We start from the raw sequence: 22,152 nt of genomic DNA, 5'->3' as shown, positions 1-22,152 counted from the left end.
GTGAGTGTAGGTCAACTGGCTACTCTAAATTGCTCATAGGTGTAAATGGGAGTGTGCATGGCTGTTTGTGTTAATCCCATAATAGACTGGGGACTTCTCCAGGGTGTACCCCGACTCTCGCCCAAAGTCCTTAGGGATCAGTTTCAGCTCCCCCTTGACCTTCTTCCTCCTCCTCCTCCTCCTTGTCCACCCTATTGATGTCATATTAATTGGAGCATAGTTTTACACTGGAACCCTCCCACACACTTTCACACCTATGGGCAATTTAGAGTAGCCAATTAGCCTAGCTGCATGTCTTCGGATTGTGTAAGGAAACTGGAGCAAACCCATGCAGACACGGGGAGAACATGTAAGCTCCACACAGAAAGGCCCCTGTCGGCCACTAGGCTCGAACCCAGAATCTTCTTGCTGTGAGGCAACAGTGCTAATCACTACACCACCGTGACACAACTCCCCCTTGACCCTCAGTGGATAAGTGGTACAGATTATGGATGGATGGACTATATGGGCCTATGTTAAATCATTTTTAAATATACTATATCAATGTTTCCACATGAAGGATACATATTAAAGGTACAAATGATAGGCTATCACCACCCCAATGACAAGGAAAAGTACAGTTTAGTATACTAGGATATATTTATTTTAGAGCGTGTTTTGTAACCATCGGACATTTTTGAAACCCGCTGACGTCACCGTGTTCTTTGTGACAAAATGTATCCACTTTTTTTAGTGTAGCATCTTATCTGTTGGGCGCTTAGAGTTCTGTTTACATTTACTGATGGTGGAGGTTATTGACAGGGTGACTGACTGACTGACTGACTGGGTCACCCTGTCATCAGTAGAAGTCATGGATCTTATTCACGAGGTCACAGTGACACTATAGCCACCTCTACACACTGGACCATTATGGAAAGGGCCATTATAAATAGGCCTTATGGATATCATTTCGACTAACATGTTCCTGTTACATGTACTTGCATCTGCTGGGCCTGCAGTCATAAAGATAAGCCTACAGACAGTATCTCCATATTTATAAAGACAAATAAAGAGGCTGTACATACAACTGGTTTGGTCTGAGGCTTGTGCCTCTCGGCCATGGCTTCCCAAAATGGATGCTGCCCAACTGATGTTGAACCGGGTGCCCAACCAGTGTTGAACGGGGTGGTGCCCAACCGGTGTTGAACTGGGTGGTGCTGGACATTACCTGACAACTTCTTGGTGGCTGCCTCCACCCTCTTGACTGCACAGAATACTGAACTCCATGTCATGTCATTTTGTGTTTTGAATGTATTAAAGGCCTTTTTGAAATCTTCCCGTGTGGAGAATGAGGCTCCCACTTCCATGACCATGCTGGCAGCCATGTTGTCACAGTGTGCTTCTGGCAGGAAAAAAAATGAAGCACTATGTATGGGAAGCTGTGATTGGCTGGTACAAATAGGCCTTACAAATGTCATTTAGACTAACATATTCCTGTTACACAGTGGTGTAGTGGTTAACACTGTTGCCTCACAGCAAGAAGGTCCTGGGTTTGAGCGCAGCGGCTGATGGGGGCTTTTCTGTGTGGAGTTTGCATGTTCTCCCTGTGTCTGCGTGGGTTTCTTCTGGTTTCCCCCACAGTCCAAAGACATGCAGGTTAGGCTAATCGGTGGCTCTAAATTGACCGTTGGTGTGAATGTGAGTGTGAATGGTTGCTTGTCTGGCAATGATCTGGCGACTTGTCCAGGGTGTACCCCGCCTCTCGCCCATACTCAGCTGGGATAGGCTCCAGCTTGCCTGCGACCCTGTAGAACAGGATGAGTGGTTACAGATAATGGATGGATGTTCCTTTTACATGTGCTTGCTGCGTCTGATGGACATCCCTGATTACATCCCTGTCAGTAAGTCTCCCAAGTGCACTACCGACAGGGTCTTCCTGTCAGTTGCCATCGCGTTTACTTATCTCATCTCATCTCATCTCATCTCATCTCATCTCATCTCATTATCTCTAGCCACTTTATCCTGTTCTACAGGGTCGCAGGCAAGCTGGAGCCTATCCCAGCTGACTACGGGCAAGAGGCGGGGTACACCCTGGACAAGTCGCCAGGTCATCACAGGGCTGACACATAGACACAGACAACCATTCACACTCACATTCACACCTACGGTCAATTTAGAGTCACCAGTTAACCTAACCTGCATGTCTTTGGACTGTGGGGGAAACCGGAGCACCCGGAGGAAACTCACGCGGACACGGGGAGAACATGCAAACTCCGCACAGAAAGGCCCTTGATGGAAATGATGGGCCAAATTTTAATTTCCGTTGGTTTTGTGTTCACATGGGCCATCTGTGTTTGAAATTTGTGGTATTTAAGATGTACAGTAGGTTATTGCAGAACATTTTTTAAGGATTTTCCCCTAGGAGACCAACTGGTCTGGGCAATACAATCACAGGCCCCAGAGTCCATGCGGCTGCACCGCTGCGGCATATTCTGTGATGCAAAGTGGTTCACCAATCACCATACAGACAAACACACTACAGTGACTACACAGCTATCAAGAGCAATTACCAAACACAAATGTTATGTCAAAGACACTCAAAGTTACACAGTAATGACATCGGATTCTGACATCAGCCATCTCAGTAACCAAATTTTAGTTTTGTTTTTCTTAACCAACATGATCTTGTGTGTATATCTTATAACATAGATCTTCGTTTTCCTTGTTAAATGTATACTTACATGGTACTTGGTTAATTAATTGCAACTGATTGAACCAAGGCGGCACGGTGGTGTAGTGGTTAGCACTGTCACCTCACAGCAAGAAGGTCCGGGTTCGAGCCCCGTGGCTGGCGAGGGCCTTTCTGTGCGGAATTTGCATGTTCTCCCCGTGTCCGCGTGGGTTTCCTCTGGGTGCTCCGGTTTCCCCCACAGTCCAAAGACATGCAGGTTAGGTTAACTGGTGACTCTAAATTGACTGTAGGTGTGAGTGTGAATGGTTGTCTGTGTCTATGTGTCAGCCCTGTGATGACCTGGCGACTTGTCCAGGGTGTACCCCGCCTTTCGCCCGTAGTCAGCTGGGATAGGCTCCAGCTTGCCTGCGACCCTGTAGAAGGATAAAGCGGCTAGAGATAATGAGATGAGATGATTGAACCAAGGCGGCACGGTGGTGTAGTGGTTAGCACTGTCACCTCACAGCAAGAAGGTCCGGGTTCAAGCCCCGTGGCTGGCGAGGGCCTTTCTGTGCGGAGTTTGCATGTTCTCCCCGTGTCCGCGTGGGTTTCCTCTGGGTGCTCCGGTTTCCCCCACAGTCCAAAGACATGCAGGTTAGGTTAACTGGTGACTCTAAATTGACCGTAGGTGTGAATGTGAGTGTGAATGGTTGTCTGTGTCTATGTGTCAGCCCTGTGATGACCTGGCGACTTGTCCAGGGTGTACCCCGCCTTTCGCCCATAGTCAGCTGGGATAGGCTCCAGCTTGCCCATGACACTGTAGAACAGGATAAAGCGGCTAGAGATAATGAGATGAGATGATTGAACCAAATGATAACACATAACTTGGTTTAAAATTTGGTCTCCCAGTGAAGCTGGTTTGGCATTGACTAGGAGACCAAATCTGGCCACTGGGAGACCATTTGGTCTCCCAGTAACTATGTTAAAAAATGCTCTGGGTTATTGACATATCTTTACCAGAGTGTAGTGGGGACAGTATTCCGGAAATGGTAGCTATAACGCAGTGCATTGGGTCTAAAACCAGGAAGGAAGTATGTGTAATTTTGTTCTGTGTTTTCAGAGTTTATGAGGAATTATGCTTCCTAATAACACAGCGGCCACGGTGCAAGGAGAGCTGACACTGACCCTCCTCCTCCTCCTGGTGTGTGTGTGTAAAGGAGGAGACTTGCTCCGTGAAGCTCTGTTTCCACCCTAATCTCCTACTCAGCCCCCTCACTACTGTCGCTAGTTGCGTCTGAAGCCTCTACAGAGGTGTGAGCGCCGCCTCAGAACTCTCACTCCTCATGCACTCGCTCTCGCCGCGTAGGGACGCACGGAGTCCGGCACCTGCGCAAAGTGATGCGACTCGACCTGAATCCAGCCCGAGCTTTTTCTTCCGCAAGCGCTCTCTGTATCCGTCACAAGTTCAAGCCCAGGATGCGCTCTACAGCTTTCTAGTCTCCATCACCCTGTTTAATGAAAGTGGAAGCGCAAGGCTAGCATCATTTTTTTCCATCTCTCTCTCTCTCTCTCTCTCTCTCTCTCTCTCTCTCTCTCTCTTTCAACCAAAGGAGCGTGATCTGACAAGCGGCTTTAACTTTTGGGTTTTTTAGGATCAAAAGCGCATTTGGAACTGATTTGGTTTTCTAATCATGCCTGTGCGAAGAGGTCATGTGGCACCGCAAAACACATTCCTGGGAATAATAATCCGAAAATTCGAAGGACAAAGTGAGTATTAAACTGGAGAACGGAGTGTTTGGTGAAATTTCACAGGAACATCTCAGCATAAGTTTGACCTGATTGTAATTTGCCAGTTTTGGTGAAGTCGCTGAGTTAATGTCAATGGAGAGGTGGGCTATAAAGCAGGAGGTGCATGCGCGCATGTACATTTCTATTAAATGTGAGTAGATTGTCCGTTTTAATTCAGGATACAATCACTCTGAGCCACAACACATGCTTTTCTTTATTATTATTTACTATTATTATCTTTTTTTTTCTATATACCCATTTTCTTTTTCTGTATTACCCAGTTTGAAGTGGGTTTCCCCCACAGTCCAAAGACATGCAGGTTAGGTTAACTGGTGACTCTAAATTGACCGTAGGTGTGAATGTGAGTGTGAATGGTTGTCTGTGTCTATGTGTCAGCCCTGTGATGACCTGGCGACTTGTCCAGGGTGTACCCCGCCTTTTGCCCGTAGTCAGCTGGGATAGGCTCCAGCTTGCCTGCGACCCTGTAGAACAGGATAAAGCGGCTAGAGATAATGAGATGAGATGAGACCCAGTTTGAAGTAATGTGACAGTAACCGTGGTGTAGTGGTTAGAGCTGTCGCCTCACAGCAAGAAGGTTCTGGGTTCGAGCCCAGTGGCCGACGAGGGCCTTTCTGTGTGGAGTTTGCATGTTCTCCCTGTGTCTGTGTGGGTTTCCTCCGGGTGCTCCGGTTTCCCCCACAGTCCAAAGACATGCACGTTAGGCTAATTGGTGGCTCGAAATTGACCGTGAATGTTTGTGTGTCTCTATGTGTCAGCCCTGTGATGATCTTGTCCAGGGTGTACCCCAGCTGGGACTCCAGCTTGCCCATGACCCTGAACAGGATAAATGGTTACAGATAATGGATGGATGATTTGTTCATGTCATATAACATAGGACAGTTTTCTTTCAAAGTACTTTTTGCGACTCCTAGTTTGTGAATTTCACTCTGAAATCATATTATTGGCTCCTTCGGGAAATGGTTTAAATGTGTGCAGCTTCAAAGCTGAAATGAGGCTCAGACTGACCATTTCTCAGGAATGTGTTTGGATTTTGTTCGTCAGTGGTTGGTAAGGTTCTGAAGCTGAAACGTAATCGTTGAACCTTTTGAAAAAGCGATTTCCACTGCAAATAGGCTTGATTTAGGTACAGCTCAATTGCACAAACAACGGTCACCATGCAGGCTGTGTTTCGTTGCTCTATAGGGTCTGTGTGTGTGGCAAAATAAACAGTGCAAGTTCAGGACACTAAATCATTCTACAGTTCTCACATGGCAAGAGCAGCATGTTTCGTAACGTATCTGACCAAGGTCCTGAAATGCACTGAATCCTAGCAAACCCTCATCCAGCTTTTATAAGTGGCAAGAGAAAGGAGGCAATAAAGACAGAATCTGGGAGCTAAGCTGGGTTTAATATCTTGAGGAAAGAGTCAGGAAGATGCCAGAGCTCGAAACTCATTTTCCCTTATTTTTAAAAAAGAAATGTATTTTCTTTATTATTTTATTCCTGGGGCGGCACGGTGGTGTAGTGGTTAGCGCTGTTGCCTCACAGCAAGAAGGTCCTGGGTTCGAGCCCCGGGGCCGGCGAGGGCCTTTCTGTGTGGAGTTTGCATGTTCTCCCCGTGTCCGCGTGGGTTTCCTCCGGGTGCTCCGGTTTCCCCCACAGTCCAAAGACATGCAGGTTAGGTTAACTGGTGACTCTAAATTGACCGTAGGTGTGAATGTGAGTGTGAATGGTTGTCTGTGTCTATGTGTCAGCCCTGTGATGACCTGGCGACTTGTCCAGGGTGTACCCCGCCTTTCGCCCGTAGTCAGCTGGGATAGGCTCCAGCTTGCCTGCGACCCTGTAGAAGGATAAAGAGGCTAGAGATAATGAGATGAGATGAGATTTTATTCCTACAGATAGATCTGTAGGTATAAAGTAGTCAAAATGCCAAATTGTGTTGACTAATCATGTAAGGCTAAATACAAATTATTATTGACCCTAAATATCTTCCAAAATCTTATGTTTCATTTTCCTGGTACACAGGAATTCAAAATACAAGAAGCCTTTATTTATCACACATACACTCATGAAATCTCTCCCATCACTCATGAAATTTAACCCATCTGAAGCAGTGAACACACAAGTGAGCAATGAGCATGCACACATACCCAGACCAGTGGGCAGCTATGCTACAGCGCCCAGGGAGCAGTTGGGGGTTAGGTGCTTTGCTCAAGGGCACTTCAGTCCATGGCTGCCCCATGTTAACCTAACCACGTGTCTTTGGACTGTAGAGGAAACCAGAGCACTCAGAGGAAACCCATGCAGACATGGGGAGAACATGTAAACTCCACACAGATAGGCCCGTCAGCCGCTGGGTACACATTATCATATTTCTTCACACATAAGAGACCCCTTTAGGGCAGTATATCACATTTTCTCCATGGGAAGGGCACCATCGAGGGCAGATTGTGTTTTCTCACACATAGTAGCACCCTACAGAGCATTTCATCACATTTTTTTTTCTCCACACAGAAAGGCCCTGTCGGCCGCTGGGCTCGAACCCAGAACCTTCTTGCTGTGAGGCAACAGTGCTAACCACTACACCACTGTGCATTCTAACAGGATTGCACAAAATAAATCACAGATCTCTCATCTGTGATTTAAATGTGTTGTCAGCAATTTTCAAAACGATGCACTTTATCATATTTGGTAAAGTTATCCCTACATTCTGACAGCTATCAATAAAACAATGTTGCCTATCATCGCTATACCACAAGTTCAATTTACAAAGTGCTCCTTCTTGTAGTAGGCGCTTTAACCAGCACACAATTCGTATGTTTTTGGAGGTGTGGCTTTTAAGGCTGCGCTGACTAGATGGACTGCATTTGTTTGCATTTTGAATTTCAAAACAGCTCCAGCTAAACCCCACTAAAATGGCTGATTATAAGCAAAATGCAGGCAGCACAGTGGTGTAGGGGTTAGCACTGTCGCCTCACAACTCGCAGGTTCTAAGTTTGAGCCTGTTGGTTGACTGGGGCCTTTCACCCTCTGAGTTTCCTCCCACAGTCCAAAGACATGTGGATTAGGTCAACTGGCTACTCTAAATTGTGCATAGGTGTGAATGGCTGTCTGTCTCTCTGTGTTCATCCTGTGATAGATGTCCAGGGTGGACACCACCTTTTGCCCAGCATCAGCTGGGATTGGCTCTTGCTCACCTGCAACCTGCAATATAGCAGTAGAGAATGGAAAAACAAAATGTACTTTGTATGCTATGAAGTATGATATACTTCAGTGACAAACTGCAAAGTTTTTTTCAGCATTGACCTAGTATCTTGTGAGTAGTGTCTTGTCATACTTAACAGCTTTTCTGATTTTCTTGGAAACACATTTAATATACTTTATTTAATTTATGTATTTAAATGTAAGCATGTTTATTATACATAGGGAGCTAGCCTAGTGGTTAGTGTGTCTGCCTCTCGATCAGGAGGTCACGAGTTCTACTCTCGATCAGGTCAAACCAAAGACCATCATAAAAATGACAAGGCACACTGCAATACAGATGCGAGTGGGGAGTTAAACTCTCGTGATTACCAGAGGACTAGGCCCCCACAGTAACCCTAGCTGTATAGGTGAGAGGCCGAGGGCTATGGCCCAATGCGCCTTAACGGCCTGGGGTGGGTTTCCCAAAAGCCTCTTAACGCCAAGAGCATCTTAACTAGGAGAGTCTCTTGTGATGCTCACTCTACCATTGTACGATGATGCTTTTGGGAAGCCCAGCTCTGGTTAGTACTTGGACGGGAGACTGCCTGGGAAGACCAGGGCATGGTGCGGGAAGGACTTTAGACTTAGATCTTTATTATACAATTTATTGAAGAAGATAAACATCACAAGAGGAATACTTTCACATCTACTGTTGCAGAATGATAAAAGAAAGCCCAATCTTGCTGTTTCAAATGAATGAAAGAATGAAAAAAAACATTAAAGGAGAACTGAAGTAATTTTTAAACTTGCTTTATTTCTTAATTAACATGTTATTCAATTATGTTTTTGGTTTTAGTAACCTTATATCATGGCTCGTATTGGCAACTAATTGCAATTAAATATTATACTTATCGGCCTATTTGGGTTTTAACCATGTTGAATTTAGTTTGTTTGGTCCATGGCAGGCGTCACTTATCTGCACAATCTTCACGAGTCTTGTGCGAGACTTCGAAACGTGACGTGTCAGCCAGACCACAATTAGGTGCAAAACACGTACGTGACATCTTGTCACATTTATTCCACCAAATGAACTGTTTTCCAAACAAAATATTGCACAAAAACGAGTTTAAATGACGTTTACTGCCTACTTTTTTCAAACTTTCCTGATTGCTATCAAAACAAACAAAACTTCCGGCTTGATTACGTCAGCATTCGAAAGAGGGCGCGCGCGTCTTTTAACAATGTTGGCAGGTGTCGGTCACTTTGATTTCCGCTGTACGTTTTACTTCCGTCCTACGATGTCTCGCACAGGTCTCAACGAATCTCGTTTATGGCCATTGCTTTGACATATGGACTGATATATTACATAGCATATTTCAAACACTCATAACTTGCTATAGTAGTGACAAAATAGCTATCAAAAATGCATTCCTATATTTAATAAAATGAGAAATAGAATTTTGATAATAAAAAATTTGCCTTCAGTTCTCCTTTAAAAGTCTCTTGAATTCAAATTGTAATGAGCACATATAAAATTTTCAAAGTTTACACACAACCACATGGAAATGTGGTTATCTTATCTTATCTTATCTTATCTTATCTTATCTTATCTTATCTTATCTTATCTTATCTTATCTTATCTTATCTTATCTTATTTAAAACCATGTCATAAAATTCAGAGAATTTGCAAATGTTTGCATATATAGTTGATGCATAATGCAACTTGTACTTTCGTGTCCTTTGCAGATAAGAATTTTATCATCGCAAATGCTCGTGTCCAAAACTGTGCAATCATCTATTGTAACGACGGCTTCTGTGAGATGACTGGTTTCTCCCGGCCAGATGTTATGCAGAGGCCCTGCATGTGTGACTTCCTGCATGGGGAGAGGACCAAGCGGCAGTCCATTTCCCAGGTGGCCCAGGCTCTGCTGGGCTCTGAAGAACGCAAAGTGGAGATCACTTACCACCGCAAAGATGGTGAGTCTCACCTACTCTGCTTAATTTTGAGAATCTGTGACTTGCTCTTACCTTCCATTCCGTGGGTGAATATGAATCAATGCTATGGCTTCTGAAAGGTAGGAAGGAAGGGCAGATGAGGGAGAGAGAATTGAATGCTTCACAAGAAAGAGTTCTTTCAGTGGTAATGTGGTATCATTACCAAGCACATTATATGAAAAAGTGAGAGCCCAGGAGAGAGACTCAGCTTTTCTTTTTTTTATCAGCCTGCTATCTCTCTCTCTCTCTCTCTCTCTCTCTCTCTCTCTGCTCTTCTGATTCCATCTCATAATGCCTCATTTTGTCAGGAGGCTGTTTTCTTACTGATTTGCACAGTGAAGCGAGTAAAACTCCAGCTCTAATGGATGCAATGTCCATTCTCATGCCAGTAGCTCCTCAGACAAATTCAACTCCAGTCTCGTTTGTCCTTCTGAACACATCTATAACAAAACACACACTCATATCTGTTTTCAGGGTTTCTGTGACCAGCAAGCCTCCCCTATGCAGAATAAGTTTCTTTCAAATTAGCACGTGCAACAGTATATTGCTTCCCTTACCAAACTACTGAAATATTGACTACACATTGAATTTTCTTGCGAATCATATGTAGGGTCTTCATGTTGATCATAGTAACACTATATGGCTGCTGATAATGTGAGATTGTTTGAACTGAATCATATTTGTATTAGCCTCACAAGCTTTCACTGGTATTTTTTCATTCAGAAATGTGGCCAAAAAACCCACCTCTTTTTATAGGAAAAAAACATTTGAATGACCAATCACAGCCTGACTTCTTTTCTCCATCATCAGCCAGCAAAGATGTGAGATTATCACGTTTTCTTGCTACCATTTCAAAATAAACTCTGGGATAATGCTTTTAAATCTGGACACTTAATCCTAAATGCTAAATGAGCTGAAATCTTTTTTTTTTTTCTCACAAACACAATTGTTTTCTGATTGGAAACTGGCACACAAATATGTACATAGGATTATGGGGAGATAGCCATCAAGATACTAGAGCTTGTCGCCAGAAAAGTGTACAAACTGTGTCCGATGCTTTGTGGTCCACAGACATAGAGCTTGAGGCTGAGAAAAAGATTCTTTAAGAGTTCATCAAGAGTTCATTGGATAATTACTTGATTCTTAGCCCCATAAAAAAGTTGTATTTTGACCTTTTCTCATAATGATGCATTTTTAAACCTATATGTAGGCATATCAGGTGAAAATTCAATTTCAATCCAAATTGGTTGAAACTGCTCTAACTGAATTCAGAATTGAATGCAGAACAACATACTTTTTACAGAATTAAAATATGTTTATCCGTTCTTGAAATATTACAAATCAAAGATTGAAAAAAACGGCTTACTTTTTAGAAAACTGCTGTAATAATTCTGTATGAGGATCACATGGTCCAAAATGGGCCTCATTAATGAATGAGATCAAATGTTTTTCTTAACTTTTTATTTTTCAAGAGATTTACATAGATGGTTGTATACTGAATACAAAGTTTGAAAAATGCTTAAAAACAAATTATGCAAATTTAGTATTAAGTTAGTATTGATTATGCTAATTAGGTAAAACATTGAATCGGTACACTCAATAAAAAAGTAAAAAAAAAAAAGATTATTTCTCATACCCTGTTTGTGCTCTGTAGGCCTTTGTATTTCTCAAAAGTAGGGTCTAGTAGTGTTTATATGAAAGAATATAAATTATTCTTATTTCGATTAATATTCACAGCTTTCAAGGCTAACCTTGAAAAAACTGTGTTATCCATATCCAGTAAACAATTACATTTAATTGAATTGAAATTGACACTCTCGTTTCTGACTCCTGTTTTTTTTAAATGTCATTCCGACCATTAAGACCTCCATATTTTTCATCACAATAACTACAGTTATATCCTAAAATAGTTATTTATTTACATGAATCAGTTTGATTTAAAAAAAAAAAAAGTAGGTAAAGCTATGAAAACTCACTTCAAAGTCTCCCGTGGATCACATCAAAACTAGCTGATGGAAAATTTTGCTGAATACTTCATCAAAAACAGTGAGAGCGAGAGAACATTCCTATAAAGATATCTGATTAATATTCACAAGTAATCCAGTCGGAAACCGATCAGAAGAGAGAGAGCCTGACTGCTTTCTCGTGACTCAAAAAGTACCGGCAGTTTCCCGACATCACGCGAGCAGAGTCTTTACTCTGTTGTACCATCTTCAACCTGCTGTTACTCCCAAAGTACTGAACACATCTTAACGAGATAAATTTCATTGGAAAGCAGAAATTATATGCCTTTTAATGATAGTGTTCACGATAGAAAATATTCAAGAGTTAAGCAATGACAGGTTTGGAAACTTAGATGAGTGTCTGCATGCACCGTTTTCACAGCATGGCCAGCAAGCATCTGATATGCCTACTATAATGGGTTCCCAACAGAGATAACCAAAGAACCCTATAGGGTTCTCAATGTTCTCAGAGCATAAATTTGTGGACATTGAGAGCTATTGTAAAGATAGCTACTCTCTTTAATAGTTCATTTATATTTGCTCCCTGGGTTGGTTACTCTGAGGCTCAGAGTTGAGGAAATATTTTATTGAAATAGTGGAGAGAACATTGAACAATAATGTCTGGCTGGCTGAGGAATAAAACAGACATTGTGCAATACTGGTGGTATAATCGGTGGCTGTGGCAGGTAGAGCAGCTCTCAGTTGAACACTGCAATTTAACAACACCTATTGTAGAGGGATGTAAGAGGGAAAAAACAGATTGTGCTTTGTTATAGTGCTATTACTGCTATTATAGGATCTTTGTAAGAGTCTAAGACACGAGTGCAACAGAGCGTTACATGCGCCTAACAAGGCATCAACTATTTGAACATATTTGACTAATGGAGATCACTGCACGGCTTTGCCTACTTATAAAGCTGTGAATTATAGATAAGGGGGTTCAGTAATCCAATTTCAGACTTGAGACAATGAAGAGCACAATGAAGACAGACAGGCAGTGAAGCTACAGATAGACAGACGGAACCATTAGTGATTGTGCTTTCGTTGTAGTTCATACTTCAGGCTTGGGAACTGTCACTGTTTGCTAAATTTCTTAAGAGCGGGTTAAAGCTGAATTGTACTGTACGTTGGGCGGCACGGTGTTGTGGTTAGCACTGTCGCCTGGCAGCAAGAAGTTTCTGGGTTCTAGCCCAGCAGGTGACGGGGGCCTTTCTGTCTGGAGTTTGCATGTTCTCCCCGTCTGTTTCCTCCAGGTGCTCTGGTTTCCCCCACAGTCCAAAGACATGCAGTTTGGTTAACATGGGGCAGCCATGGCCTGAGGTTGGGCTGAAGTGCCTCTGAGCAAGGCACCTAACCCCTAACTGCTCCCTGGACTGTTCTGGGTATATGTGTGTGTGCTCATTGCTCACTTGTGTGCATGTGTGTGTTCACTGCTTCAGATGGGTTAAATGCAGAGGTTAAATTTCACTGTGTGCTTCAGTGTACATGTGACAAATAAAGGCTTTTTGGCTTCTTATGTGAGGCAACAGTGTCGTAGGTATCTTTGCTGACTCATAGCAACAGGGTCCTTGATTCAGTCCTGAGCTTGGGTTACTGTGTGGTTATGTGTCTGTGTGGGTTTCCTCTAGGTTCTCTGGTTTCCTCCTACCACGCAAACATACCAATACCAGGACTGGTTATACTAAATTGTTCCTTGTGTGTGTGTGTGTGTGTGTGTGTGTGTGTGTGTGTGTGTGTGAAGTGCCTCGCAATGAACTGGTGTCCTGTCCTGGGTGTACTCCCACCCAAGGGCGTTTCTAATTATTGAAAAGACCAGGGATTAAGTCTAGTTTTCCTGGGGTTTGTATTTTTTAAGGGAGATTGGCACAGATAGGTTGGGGAGGTTATATCTAACTTTACAAGAAATATTATCACCCATACACATTCAAAGGTGATGACATCTTCATTACTGATTTTTTGCACTGCTCTTTTTAAATTTATGTAGTTCACTTCAGTTTCTGTCTCCTTATTATTAAGTTATCAACACCCATAATGTCTCAGGAAACTGACGCATGTGTCAATTGACTATTAAATATCTCATCTCATTATCTGTAGCCGCTTCATCCTGTTCTACAGGGTCGCAGGCAAACTGGAGCCTATCCCAGCTGACTACGGGCGAAAGGCGGTGTACACACTGGACAAGTTGCCAGGTCATCACAGGGCCGACACATAGACAGGGACAACCATTCACACTCACATTCACACCTACAGTCAATTTAGCATCACCAGTTAACCTAACCTGCATGTCTTTGGACTGTGGGGGAAACCGAAGCACCCGGAGGAAACCCACGCGGACACGGGGAGAACATGCAAAACTCCACACAGAAAGGCCCTCGTCAGCCACAGGGCTCGAACCCTTGCTGTGAGGCGACAGCGCTAACCACTACACCACCGTGCCGCCCTACTATTAAATATCACTAGTAAAATTTATCATCGGATTACTAAAAATATATAATTTCTCACTCATATATATATATATATATATATATATATATATATATATATATATATATATATCCTTTAGGACCACAAAGACACAAATTCTAAGCTACATTATTATGTTACAACATTCAAAATCCCAGATGGATTCCCATCTCACAAGGCTATGATCATATAAATATGTCTTCGAAGTTTCTCTCTTAAGCTCACACACACACACACGCACACACACACACCATTTTCTCCAATGCATCCAGACTCAGTTGACTGCAGCATCTCATTTGTGGTGTCTGGACAATACACATTTATGCTGACATTAATATTGTGCAGCAAAACAAAATTTTATATATATATATATATATCTCATCTCATTATCTCTAGCCACTTTATCCTGTTCTACAGGGTCGCAGGCAAGCTGGAGCCTATCCCAGCTGACTACGGGCGAAAGGCGGGGTACACCCTGGACAAGTCGCCAGGTCATCACAGGGCTGACACATAGACACAGACAACCATTCACACTCACATTCACACCTACGGTCAATTTAGCATCACCAGTTAACCTAACCTGCATGTCTTTGGACTGTGGGGGAAACCGAAGCACCTGGAGGAAACCCACACGGACACGGGGAGAACATGCAAACTCCGCACAGAAAGGCCCTCGTCAGCCACAGGGCTCGAACCCTTGCTGTGAGGCGACAGCACTAACCACTACACCACCGTGCCGCCCTACTATTAAATATCACTAGTAAAATTTATCATCGGATTACTAAAAATATATAATTTCTCACTCATATATATATATATATATATATATATATATATATATATATATATATATCCTTTAGGACCACAAAGACACAAATTCTAAGCTACATTATTATGTTACAACATTCAAAATCCCAGATGGCTTCCCATCTCACAGGGCTATGATCATATAAATATGTCTTCGAAGTTTCTCTCTTAAGCTCACACACACACACACACACACACACACACACACACACACACACACACACACACACACACACACAAATACCATTTTCTCCAATGCATCCAGACTCAGTTGACTGCAGCACCTCATTTGTGGTGTCTGGACAATACACATTTATGCTGACATTAATATTGTGCAGCAAAACAAAATTTTATATATATATATATATATATATATATATATATATATATATATATATATATATATATATATATATATATATATCTCATCTCATTATCTCTAGCCACTTTATCCTGTTCTACAGGGTCGCAGGCAAGCTGGAGCCTATCCCAGCTGACTACGGGCGAAAGGCGGGGTACACCCTGGACAAGTCGCCAGGTCATCACAGGGCTGACACATAGACACAGACAACCATTCACACTCACATTCACACCTACGGTCAATTTAGAGTCACCAGTTAACCTAACCTGCATGTCTTTGGACTGTGGGGGAAACCGGAGCACCCGGAGGAAACCCACGCAGACACGGGGAGAACATGCAAACTCCGCACAGAAAGGCCCTCACCGGCCATGGGGCTCAAACCCAGACCTTCTTGCTGTGAGGCGACAGCGCTAACCACTACACCACTGTGCCGCCCCATATAAGCTATTTTATCCCTATATGTGACTAATATGCCAAAGGCTGGCTATGGGATGTCGGCTGGCTGGTTCTGCATATGCTACATGTAGCATTAAAGCATATAATTAAATTATGCCAGGACAACTATCGGTGTCGACATGAACACAAATTGTTGTTGACCTGTTAAATAAACTTAGTCAGGGCAAATAGACCACCATATTCATTAAAACACTTGAACTTTTGAGCTCGCCTGGCACACTCATCATACAGACCGTACACCGTAAATTCAACATAACCAGGCTACACGGAGCGGGTTTTGTGCATCAACATAATTCGATAGGTTACATTGTTGATATAGTCTATATACACACCCACGGTTGATGACTTACCATCTGTTTTCATCTTGAAAAATCCAACAATAGTGGATTGTTTTTTTGAAGTCGTCTTCCAACCAGTTCTGAATGTACTTCTGTTGGCGGTTACCAAAATTTTGAATGTGCACTGTGCAGCGCTCATTTATGTCCCCCCTCCCACCATCTACGATGCTGCAAGTCAAGTTCCGCGCTGTTTCAGTGAGTTATTTTCTATTAATCTCTTTCCTCGAAGGCAAAATTACCCGGGGTTAGGCTCAAAATACCTGGGGCTATAGCCCTCAATGATAGGTCCTAACGACGCCATTGCTCCCACCTCACTCCCAGTGTTCTCAATCCATCATGACTTATGGTTAAGTAAGGAATATAGTTTTTAGCTGCAGATTTATCTCATCTCATCATCTCTAGCCGCTTTATCCTGTTCTACAGGGTCGCAGGCAAGCTGGAGCCTATCCCAGCTGACTACGGGTGAGAGGCGGGGTACACCCTGGACAAGTCGCCAGGTCATCACAGGGCTGACACATAGACACAGACAATCATTCACACTCACATTCACACCTACGGTCAATTTAGAGTCACCAGTTAACCTAACCTGCATGTCTTTGGACTGTGGGGGAAACCGGAGCACCCGGAGGAAACCCACGCAGAGAACATGCAAACTCCGCACAGAAAGACCCTCGCCAGCCACGGGGCTCGAACCCGGACCTTCTTGCTGTGAGGCGACATCGCTAACCACTACACCACCATGCCACCTTGCAGATTTATTTATTTATTTATTTGGTCGACGGAGGATTCCAGAGGAAATGCCTGTCTACAAATCTTTAATCTTTCTCTGTTTGTGAGCTGAAAATCACCCATGGCCTTTACACACTATTTTAATGAGGATACAAATAGCCTACTGCAAATCGATTTTGCAATTCCTTCGTCACTGAGACTAAATCAATGGGTCACTTCAGGCTTCTTGTCTTTTACTATAAAGCCCTTGCACACTCAAGCGATAAGGCAGGCTTGTGATACACTTCCAGTATTCTTGGGTCTGTCCTGGCGTGCTGTTCATGCCAGCAAGCTGTCACGACCCTGCGATGAGAGATAGCAGTAGCATTTGTTTAGCTGTCTCGGGGCATGGGTTGGGGGAAGGAAGATGTTTGTGTGTAATTGGCTCCAGTGACAACTCGGTGCTGTACAGCATATGGAGATGTCAGCTCCTCAGCTTCCTTAATTGACTCGTTACACCTGCAGGCCTTGACACAGCTTCTCATGAGTCTGAGAAAAATCTTAGCACTCATGCAAAAATAGTGGTTCTTTTTTCCCCACTGTTTTCTTTAAATAGAACATTTCTGTTATTACTGAGCTTTACTGCTGTGCCCTTTTTCCTTACTGCACATCCTTACTGTTATACAAATATTTTTCAAAGAAAATTCCACATTCCTCAAGATATTCTTGCTTCCTGGATGTCATTCCAAAGTATTCCATGTGTTCTCCTGCCCATCCTGGGTGTGATAAGAGAGAGAAAGACAGATGCTGTTGCAATTCTTGCTGAAGTCACACTGAATTAATTCAGTCCTGCAAACCCTCATGTAGATGTAGCACACTGTCATTCACAAGAGCTGGCACTGACATGTTCCCCACTGCCAACACTGCACAGCTGTTCTCTCGTGCTTAGACTTCAGTTCATGACCGCAAACAACCAGAGTGACTGTCGATCATCTGCTACCATAAATGAAACGTAGGCTGTTTTAATATCAGACAAAGAGAGACTTAAAGGGGAACTGAAGTAATTTTTAAACTTGCTTTATTTCTTAATTAACATGTTATTCAATTACGTTTTTGGTATTAGTAACCTTATATCATGACTCGTATTGGCAACTAATTGCAATGAAATATTATACTTATCGGCCTATTTGTTTTTTAGCCATGTTGAATTTAGTTTGTTTGGTCCACGGCAGGCATCACTTATCCGCGCGATCTTCACGAGACTTGTGCGAGACTTCGAAACGTGAAGTGTCAGCCAGGTGTCAGTGCCACCATTTTGAAAACTGTTTTCCAAACGAAATATTGCACAAAAACGAGTTTAAATGACGATTACTGCCTACTTTTTTCAGGCTTTCCTGATTGCTATCAAAACAAGCAAAACTTCCGGCTTGATTACATCAGGGCCCTGTACTACGAAGCGGGTTTTCTGGCTTACCAGGGTAACTTCGAGAGTAACTTGATCACGTGCAGCGTAACTTCCCGATTAACCCATACTACGAAAGTTGGCTATGTTCAAACCGAGGTATGCTGCCATGGCAACTTACGCTACATCTCAAACCTGCTCGTCTCAGGTTATGTTCTTGGTTAACCCGAGGTTTCCGATTAACCACACCCTTTTTAAACACCACCTCTCCACCGACATTTCCTCTAGAGACAATGCCAGCGTACCTGGATGACCCGTGCGATATCGGAGCGCAGATTAGAGATGGGATTTATGGCTCTTTGACGGGATCCGCATCTTTGTGATCCGTTCTTTGAAAAGAGCCGTTCAAAAGACTGGCTCATTTGGCTCTTTTTAAATATTTATTCAGTTTTAAGAAGACAGCATCTAAAGAAGCCAGATCCCTCTGCTTAGACAGTGACATCAATATTTCTGGACATACCTTTTATATAAAGCAACCTAGACTTACATTATTGTAACCCCTAAACGCTCATAAATAACCATTAAAAAACAATGAGGGCTTCAATGAATGTCCATGCAGAACGGCTTTTCTGTAAAAAAAAAAAAAGAACCCACTCAAGAACATAGTTATCAAGAACGCAAGAATATTTTATAGAAAAACACTTGTTTTACAAAAATATTTAAGTCTGAGATATAAAATAGATACAACTACAATAAATATAACAAGAACATTTTAATAGAAAAAAACTTATATTAAAAATATTGAAATTGTAACAAAAATAGATACAACTAAACAGTCAGATAAATAGAAAGTTATAACAAGAACACAAGATTATTTTAATAGGAAAAAACAATTAATGCAAAAAATATATTAGAAAAATAGATACAACTAGACAAACAGATAAATAAATAAAATACACAAAAATAGAACAAACAAAATGACAATAGAATAAATTAAATGAACGTCCGTGCAAAGTAGTTTTCCCACAATATTATCATTAATATCACACAACTACATTATAAACTATATACAAAACAATTTGAACTATTAGGCAAACAGATAAAACTTGAATAAATAAAAGGCAAATGCTGTTTAGCCTACTTCTTGTCCTTGGGCAAAAGCTTTTTCATCTGAAACACAGTACAGAAAAAGAACGACACACACACACACACACACCATTATGAATGATGTTTTTATATTTCATTTTCACCTGTTGCCAGGTGCGTTTGGCACTGCTGTTGCCTCTGAAATGTTCACAGGACATACACCAACTTAGTCAAAGGGACTGAACAGTCAGTCATCCTAATTCATGTGACTCTGTGCACATATCAGCTTAAGTAGGCTACTCCATGAATTTACCATACCAAATTTTATTCAGGATTTTTCGGACATTAAACAAGCTATATACCGTATGACTGGGGCCACGTCGAAGGACCATTTTCTGTAACTTGTGATTGATCATGAAGCTTTCTCTCAGCCTATACTTCTGTTCTGGAACATGTAGAAGGGAGAATGTACTTGCACATTTACCCGATCGGCAATTCGTTGCCAACATGCTTGCCGCTCCTTATTGGCAGCCGCTGTGTTAGATTTTGCTCTTAATGTTGTTTTGAACTCCTCGTAGCTTTGCATTATGACAGCGCATTCTTCCTCCGTGAAGTACGGCGACCGTGCTATTGTGAACAGTGGTGATTTGCGCTGATAACCTCCCCTTTAACGTGAACGCGCATTAACCCTGATTAGGTTAAACCAGGTTCAACAAATCAACTTCATAACTGGCATCGTAGTACCATTTAACCCCAAACAAGATAACCAGGTTTTGTCAACCCCGGTTTAGCGGGGGAACCCTGGGTTACTTCTGGGTAGGTTAACCTCCGTTCGTAGTACAGGGCCCAGCATTCAAAAGAGGGCGTGTGCGTCTTTTGACAACATTGGCAGATGTCGGTCACTTTGATTTCCGCTGTACGTTTTACTTCCATCCTACTATGTCTCGCACAAGTCTCAACGAATCTCGTTTATGGCCATTGCTTTGACATATGGACTGATATATTACATAGCGTATTTCAAACATTCATAACTTGCTACAGCAGTGACAGAATAGCTATCAAAAATGCATTCCTGTATTTAATAAAATGAGAGAAATATTTTGATAATATTTTGCCTTCACTTCTCCTTTAAGAAGAATAGGTTGTCTGTCTCATTGGTTACCTGTACTGATAAGGAGATTCTTCAGCCATTTTTATTTTTGACAGCAGTCTCTAGAAATGTTGCTGAATCAAGAGATCTTTAATCAAAATGCTGCCAGGAGGGGCAATATATTAGGACAGTTAGTGACAAATTACAGCTTCAGAAAGAAAAGGAAGATGTGGGTGAGAGACAGCCAGGCATAAAGTATGGCTGAACATGTAAAGGAGATGGAAAAGACAAGGGAAGACTGAGAAAGAGATTAAAAGAGTACAGAGGAGCAAAAACGGACAGAGACAAAGGAAGAAAAGGATATTGATTATTCTCTTGGGTGTAATGGCTTCACTGAGATAGCTTGAGACACCAAATTCTGACACTGAGAGAGAGAGAGAAGGACACAGCATGAGAGTAATGGGGGCAGTGGACAAATCGGTCCATCTCTTTTATTCTGCTGCTCAACATGCTGAAGCACACTGGAAGTTGTGTAATGTCCACTTTCTGTTTGATTTTGATCTCAGGAAGACACCTCAGGCATCTGTCACACAATTGTTAATGACCATATTGACATCAGCAGTGTTCCTCATTACTAATTCATGCCTTGTTTTCCATCTTTCAGTGGCTTTTAGTTGATGAGTTGCATCGTTGATGAGTTATATAGCTCTTTGGCATTTGTAAGAGTAACTGCATCACAGGTAATGTAATAATACATAATGCCTTCTAAACGCGGAAGATGACACCACCAGTGTGTGTGTGTGTGTGTGTGTGTGTGTGTGTGTGTGTGTGTGTGTGTGTGTGTGTGTGTGTGTGAACTAAAAGGATAATGGGCTAGTAACAGACATACTGCTGTAGAGAACTGATGACGGACAAATGAGATGTGGTGAGCAAAGGTGCAGGGTTTCAATAGCCCTCATCTCTAGAGCTCTAGACCCACAGGACCAGGTTCCATTCTCCACCACAAGTTAATGGTTCTGACACAGTGTTGGGGATTTATGAGGGAATAAAGGAGATCTGGAGATTCTGTACAGTAGGTGTGCTTTCTGAGAGGTGGATGGTTGCTTCTGAAAGGACAGCATTAATTATTTATGCAATGATGCCTCTTTGGTTACTTCAGCTGCTATTGGAAAACAATGGTGTATTTGGTTTGGCCAGTGGGTAAGCATGTTTAGGAGTGAAGTCAGACTGACAGAGGAGTGAAGGCACTGTGGGATTTCATATCACAAGACCGATACCAATATTTTAGATAATTGTGTCTGATTTTTAGCTCATCCGGCCGCAGGACAGGCCGGATGAGCTTATGCGATCACGCATTGTCCGTCCGTTATCATCATCCATCCACAATTTACAAAAATTGCTACTCCTCCTACAGGATTGGTCAGATTTCGATCAAACTCACCTACAGTGTTCCCCAGGTTGGTGTGCATAAAAGTTAAGAAGAAGAAGCCTTTTATTTGTCACATGCACACTCAAGCACAGTGAAATGCATCCTCTGCATTTAACCCATCTGAAGCAGTGAACACACGCACACAAACATACCCAGAGCAGTGGGCAGCCATACTACAGCACCCACAGAGCAGTTAGTAGTTAGGTACTTTGCTCAAGGGCACTTCAGTCCAAGGCCGCCCCATGTTAACCTAACTGCATGTCTTTAAACTGTGGGGGGAACCGGAGCACCCAGAGGAAACCCACGCAGACACAGGGAGAACATGCAAACCCCATGCAGAAAGGCCCCCCCCATCAGCCACTGGGCTTGAACCCAGAACCTTCTTGTTGTGAG

The 22,152-nt window shown here is 42.6% G+C and overlaps 1 protein-coding gene across 1 annotated transcript in view; it reads left to right on the top strand.

The window, feature by feature from the left end:
• The first annotated feature begins 4,341 nt into the window (after window positions 1-4,341).
• The window catches only part of LOC132891951 (potassium voltage-gated channel subfamily H member 7-like), a 181,207-nt gene continuing 163,396 nt past the window's right edge, over window positions 4,342-22,152 (top strand). The window contains exons 1-2 of the mRNA XM_060930120.1: window positions 4,342-4,417; window positions 9,368-9,598. Coding sequence (XP_060786103.1) covers window positions 4,342-4,417; window positions 9,368-9,598 — 307 coding nt within the window. The remainder of the gene's footprint in view (window positions 4,418-9,367; window positions 9,599-22,152) is intronic.

Source organism: Neoarius graeffei, chromosome 9 (genome assembly GCF_027579695.1).
Source record: "Neoarius graeffei isolate fNeoGra1 chromosome 9, fNeoGra1.pri, whole genome shotgun sequence".
NCBI classification, from domain to species: Eukaryota; Metazoa; Chordata; class Actinopteri; order Siluriformes; family Ariidae; genus Neoarius; species Neoarius graeffei.
Note: the sequence above shows the minus strand (reverse complement) of the source record. Positions and strands in the feature narration are given on the sequence as shown.